This window comes from Cryptomeria japonica, chromosome 8 (assembly GCF_030272615.1).
Source record: "Cryptomeria japonica chromosome 8, Sugi_1.0, whole genome shotgun sequence".
NCBI classification, from domain to species: domain Eukaryota; kingdom Viridiplantae; phylum Streptophyta; class Pinopsida; order Cupressales; family Cupressaceae; genus Cryptomeria; species Cryptomeria japonica.
Genome location: NC_081412.1, coordinates 4,309,825 through 4,316,020, shown reverse-complemented (window position 1 = coordinate 4,316,020; position 6,196 = coordinate 4,309,825). Strand labels below are relative to the sequence as shown.

Here is a 6,196-nt window from a genome sequence, read left to right as displayed (position 1 = left end):
GATAGAGCAGCCAATACCTGCCACCCCCGGGTTGCCTCTGGAGGCCCCATCGAAGTTCAACTTATACCATCCCACACCTGGGGGTTGCTAGTGGCAATCAGCTCTTTTATTATGGTTTGCTTCAAGGTCAATCCCTATATAAGAAGGGATGATAAGTCCAGACCATATTCCTTTCATCTTCTCATCCCAATATGTCATATAAGCCTCCTTCTTCTGCCCATTGTTGATCTTACTGTTGATCTTTTCAATAGTGGCAGCCTCAATTTTGTTAACTAACTATTTCCAATCTAGTTTTTCATTTTTGAATAGGCGACGGTTCCTTTCTTTCCATAGTTCCCATAATATGATAGAAGGGAGTGTAATCCATAAGCCTTCAAATAAACACCCTTTCCTCATTGTTGGCCATGCTTTGAGCATTCCTAATAAAGACTGTGGAAAAGCTGAGGACCAACCCAATTTGTTGGTAAACCATCTCTAGCTTTGATTCGCATATTTGCAGTTCAGGAGGATATGATCTGTGTCTTCTTCCGCCTCCTCACATAGTGGGCACCTACTGGGACCCTCATACCCCATCCTCCTAAACCTATCCGCTGTTAGGAGCTTATTTTGAAGGGCCAGCCAGGTGAAGGCGCCTGCCTTGGGCAGACAGTGATTGTCCCAACACAATTTTAGAGGAAGCTCAGATTTAGGTCTAAGGTGTTGTTGAGTGATATGGCTATATCCATCCTTGGAATTATATTCTCCATCCTTGGATCCGTCCCAGACTAGCTCATCCTTGTTAGGGCTAAAAGAGAGGTTTCTTTCCTTAAGGATTGTCAATAGTTTGATCTTATCTGCTTCTAGAATTGCCTCATTCTCAAGGTCTTTCCAGATCCATCCCGATCCATCCTCAGAGGGGGAGATATAGTTCTTAATAGTTAACCCTCGTCTAGATACCAGGGTAGCCATTGTGGTACCAAAATCGTGAATTTTGTCTATGGCCTTTTATCCTCCCCATGAGTCAGACCAAAAAAGGACTTCTTCCCCCGTGCCTAAGTTCCATGTGAGCTTGTCTGTGATAATGTTTCGGCAATCCAGCATGAAGTTCCAAATGCGTGAACCCTTGGGTGGATTGTTTTCTCTAAATAAGTTGATGGGGTTTGCATCATTAAGGTATTTATGGCTCAAGCTTTTGGCCCATTTTAAATGTGGGCCTCTGAACATCCTCCAGATCAGTTTAGCTCTAAGAGCTCGACTTTGGTCACGTATGTTTTTGATACCCGCTCCTCCCTCCTCTATTGGTCTGCAAATTTTATCCCACGACAGAAGTGTTATCTTTTTGTTCTCATTGGCTCCTTGCCAGAAAAAGGTTCTCGAGTGTTTGTTGAGTTCATCCCTTTTTTTAACAAGCAAGTTGTGACAAAATAATTGATAGATGGGCATAGCTGCTAAGACAAACTTTACCATGGTGGCTCTACCAGCCGAGGAAAGTCATTTCCCTTTCCATGTATTTATCTTCTTTCTTATTTTTTCAACCAAATGATCCCATAATTTAGTTGATCTTCCCCCCTTATCCAGAGGAAGGCCCAAGTATTTACAACGAAAGTGTCCTCGCTTAATCTCCAAGATCCTGCAGATCTCATCCTCGGTAGATTTGTCTATATTAAACATGAAGATTTCTGACTTTTCCAGATTAACCTCTTGTCCCGAGGCTACAACATAGGAATTAAGAATTTCTTTGAAAGCCCTGGCCTCCCTAGAGTTACCAAGACCATAAAGCATGGTATTGTCTATAAAATGTTGGTGAGTTGTCGGGGTGATTTCTCTGGTTATGGGAATCCCTAAGATTCTACCATCTTCCCTAGCTTTTGATATTGATCTACCTAAGGCCTCTGCCATAATGATGAATAGGAAGGGTGATATTGGGTCCCCCTGCCTTAGTCCTCGAGAGCTATTAAAGAAACCCTTAGGGGAGCCGTTGATCAAAACAGAGAACTTGGGGGTTGAAATGCATTCAAAGACTAGGTTGATCCATGTTTTGTCAAAGCCAAAGGCCTCTAAACATTTGCACAAAAATCTCTAGTCCACTTTGTCATAAGCTTTGTTGATATCCAGTTTGACCAGCATACTAGGTTCTCCATTTAGCTGGACTGGATGAATAGCTTCTTGTGCAATAATTACACCGTTATAAATAGATCTCTCGGGCACAAACCCTGTTTGTTCCTCACTAATGATGATAGGGAGAAGTCTCTGAAGTCTGATTGCAAGGGTTTTAGTGAAAATTTTATAGAGGGTATTTTAGGTTTGTATTCATTAAAACATTCTAGTTTCTCTTTCTTAGGTATCAAAACAAGGAAAGTGTTATTGATTTCTCTCAAGATCTTGCCCGAATTTCTAACCCCCTCCAGAGCCTACGTGATCTCTTTACCCATGAAACCCCAACATTTTTGGAAGAAGCTTGTTGGGAATCCATCGGAGCCAGGGGCTTTGTCTGGGTTCATGTTCATGAGGACTGATCTGACCTCTTCCTCTGTGAATTTTTTTTAAAGGATTTCATTGTGTTCTTTATTAAGGATTTTGGGAATGTTTTTTAGCATATTCTGCTAACCTATGAGATTAGAACTTGTTATATTATTAAGGATGTCCTTAAAAAACTTGACAGCTTCTACTGCCACTTCTTGTGGCTCGTCTGTCCTAACCCCCTAAGAATTCCTAATGCTAGAAATCCTATTTACACATCTCTTGAGCTTAGTGTTGTTATGAAAAAACTTAGTGTTTCGGTCTCCATCCTTCAGCCATGATTCTCTAGATTTTTGTCTCCAATAGATTTCTTCCTTTGCTAAGATGTCTTCATAATCCTTGAGAAGTGTTTTTTCCCTTAGGAAAAGAATCTCATCCATTCCACTCTTTAGGACTTCAGTATTGACAGCCTTTAGTTTTGTTTCCACTAATTGTTTCCTTTCAAATATGTTGCCAAAATGTTCAACATTCCATTCCAAGAGCTTCCTCTTAATGATTTTCAGTTTGTTTGCCACAATAAACATTTTTGACCCTGAGACAACCTCCTCTTTCCAACACTTCTCCAAAAGCAATATGTTCTCATCCTTATACCACATTTGCTCAAATTTGAACGGACAGTTCTTTGGGCCTTGCTCTACCAATATTTCTAGTTGGATCGGATAATGATCCGACCCAGATATAGGTAGGATCTCTGCTTCCATAGTGTTATTAAAATTTGATAATCCCCCAAAGATGAAGAATCTATCCAGTTTCTCTGCTATGTTGTTGAAACCCTTCCTCCTATTATTCCATGTGAAGGTGTTATCCGTTGTCTGGATCTCCATAAGGGAGTTTCTATTGATCCAATCTGCAAATTCTATGGCTACTACTGATAACTTGTTGCTTCCTCCTCTCTTATCTGAAACTTTTAAAATGGCATTAAAGTCTCCTCCAATAATGCTTACCTCATTCGGATTGTTTTTAAAGAATGTTTCAATTTCTAACCATACAAGGGCTTTGTCCCTGTTCTGAGTGGGTCCATACACATTGATGAGGTTAAATTTTAATTTGTTATTATAACAGTTTACCCTCCCACACATCCAATTCTGCCTCTTCTCAATAGGAGTAAATAAGGCGTTTCTAGGATCCCAAATGATTGCTAATCCACCCGAAACCCCAAGGACTGGAGAGTCCTCTGCTTTTCTAAAGCCTAATTTTTGCTTGAATAGGTCCATCTCTGCTATATTCATTTTAGTCTCTTGGATTATTAAAATATCTCATTTTGATTCCGCGATGCAGCATTTTATGATTCAATGCTTGTTAAGGGCGTTCATACCCCTAACATTCCATGATAAGAGTTTCATGGCTTTGTGGGGAGGAACTTCCCCTCCTCTACATTAAACAGTGATGAGATCTTGGATTGTCCCACAACTTCTCCATCTTTAGCTCTCAGCTCAACAAGAGATTTTTTGCCTCTCTTCCTGCTTGATTTGGCACAGTCAGGGAAATCCTTACTCTCCTCTATGGTTTCAATCCCCAGGATGTTTGGGTTCTGATTCTCCATGTTGTCTAGATCGATCATCAACTCTTCTGTTTCCAGATCAATTCTAACCGAGTGCTCAAGGTCTTTAATTAGGAGTCTCTTCTACAGTTCCAGTTCTTCATTGTCGCAAATTTCATCGACAAACTGTTCCATGAGATCATCAACAACTGATTCCCCAATATAATTAGTGATTATATTAACTTCCATTTCCACTTGCTTTTGTCTTCCAGCTCCTTCATCACTTGACCCATCTTTTTGAGAAGAAGTTTTGTCTGCTACTACCGCTGCATATGCTTCTTCCCCTGTCTTGGGTTCACACTCCATCCTCTGACTAACTGGAGATTCCCTTACTGAAGTTGTTTCCTCAATTAAGAGCCTTGTTACCTCATTCTTTGGTTGTCCTGAGATAATGTTCTTATCTAATGACTTTCCATCTGCAGGGGTAGCTTCATTTACCCTAGTATCATTGATTGATGCACCAAACTCCTTTGGGTGCCTACCTTCAATATTCCTATTAAGCCCTTCCACCTCTCTTGGACTCTCCCTTATTTCTCCTCCTTTTAATTCTACTTTGCCTAAAATATCTCCAGCCTCCATAGCCTTGTCCACCTGTTTGGGTATTAAAGTTGTGGGGATTGTCTCCCTACTGGACATTCCCTTCGGAGATGCCTCAATTATGAATCCTCTGATCTCATTATTGAACTTAACCTAAACATCTAGTGGTTTCTCCATGCTGCTGGGTAAATTTGTCGAGGGAAATGGCCTACAGGGCGATGCTACATTGACTCCACCCTCGAGAAAGGGGCCAGTGTAAAAGGCCAGTTTGATGTTAATAGATTGTTTATTGAGTTTCAAATCAATATTTTTTAAAGATTTTGCATTGATATCCATGCCAATGATGATGACTTGATTTGGAAATGAGCAGGGGGTTTGTTTAACGTCTCTAAAATTACCTAATTTATTACCAATTAATTCCAGGATCTCAGTGTTTTGGCATTCTATAGGTAAGTTAGGGATTACGATAGCTCTGTCTACCTCAAAAGACTTTAATCGGGACGGATCAAATAGAGGCTCCCAGTCCCAACATTCGAATTCGAAGCCCTTATGTTTCCGTTCACAAACTCATTTTTTAGTTTCAAATTACTACATTTTATGCATAAGAAATCTTCAGTGAGGATAGTGATACTTACCTGGTCCATGAAAGACGACATAAACCATTCAGCAATCTGCTCGATTTGGGAACCTATGCCCGTCCATCTCACGAAGACAGACTGGTTTTTGCATTGCTCTTGGTGCCTCGCAAGTGTCTTATAATCAATTTCTACCAACAACGTTTCCTCCTTAGCCGAAGGATGCAGGGATCGAGCTCTCGGGTACTGTCTTTTGGGAGAGTTTCGATTATGAGTATTTTGAGCATATTTGACTTGATTGACTAGGGTTGTTGGAATACGCCAATTATCATTGACGCTATTTGTCTTAGGGTGCTTGCGAGAAGGATTTACGTGATTGAGATTGTGATGGGCCGGTTTTATGAAACCCTCCTCCGATGAATGCAGGGAATTAGGGTAATATGCCCTATTCTTGGGATGGTGAATGTTGCCCACAAGGATGCAGTTTGCGCCGCTCGCCAAGAATTTTGGTTGCCTTATGCGGAGACTGACCTTCTGCCATCCTTGGCTACCATCTCTTGGTGGAGGAGGGGGAGCCCTACCCATCTTTGTGCCCACATATTTAGTTTTCAAAAAAGGATTGTTGTGCTATTGTTTTTTCTGCTATGGAATGCAAATCTCCAACTCTCTACTCTGCGGGTAAGTGATCCGCCTTGCTTAGCCCATGGTGTAGAGACAGGGCAACAAACCAATTCGCAGTTCCCGTAGGATTTTTGTGCGGAGCTTTCTCATGAATCGCATAGTTCACTTGAGAATTGCGAAAGGATTTTTTCGTGTGCAGAGCCACTGTTAAATTTGATTTTTTTATAATATTAGTTGTTTTAGTGGATAGAATAAAACAGCCTTTTTTTCAGTTTAAGCTATGATTCTAACAATTTTATTGTACATTCGAAAGATTCCGATTCATAAAGATGGTAAAAAACAAGGGCAGTCATGCTCATGAACAATTCGATAAAAATTGCATCATTCTTATGATAGAAACTGTGTTTGCTCTAAAGACATTTAT

The 6,196-nt window shown here is 40.6% G+C and overlaps 1 protein-coding gene across 1 annotated transcript; it reads right to left on the bottom strand.

The window, feature by feature from the left end:
* Window positions 1-2,681: 2,681 nt before the first annotated feature.
* LOC131857344 (uncharacterized) lies at window positions 2,682-3,728 on the bottom strand. Its single transcript, XM_059209770.1, has one exon. It carries the CDS (start codon window positions 3,726-3,728, stop codon window positions 2,682-2,684), a length of 1,047 nt encoding a protein of 348 aa, XP_059065753.1.
* Window positions 3,729-6,196: the final 2,468 nt, after the last annotated feature.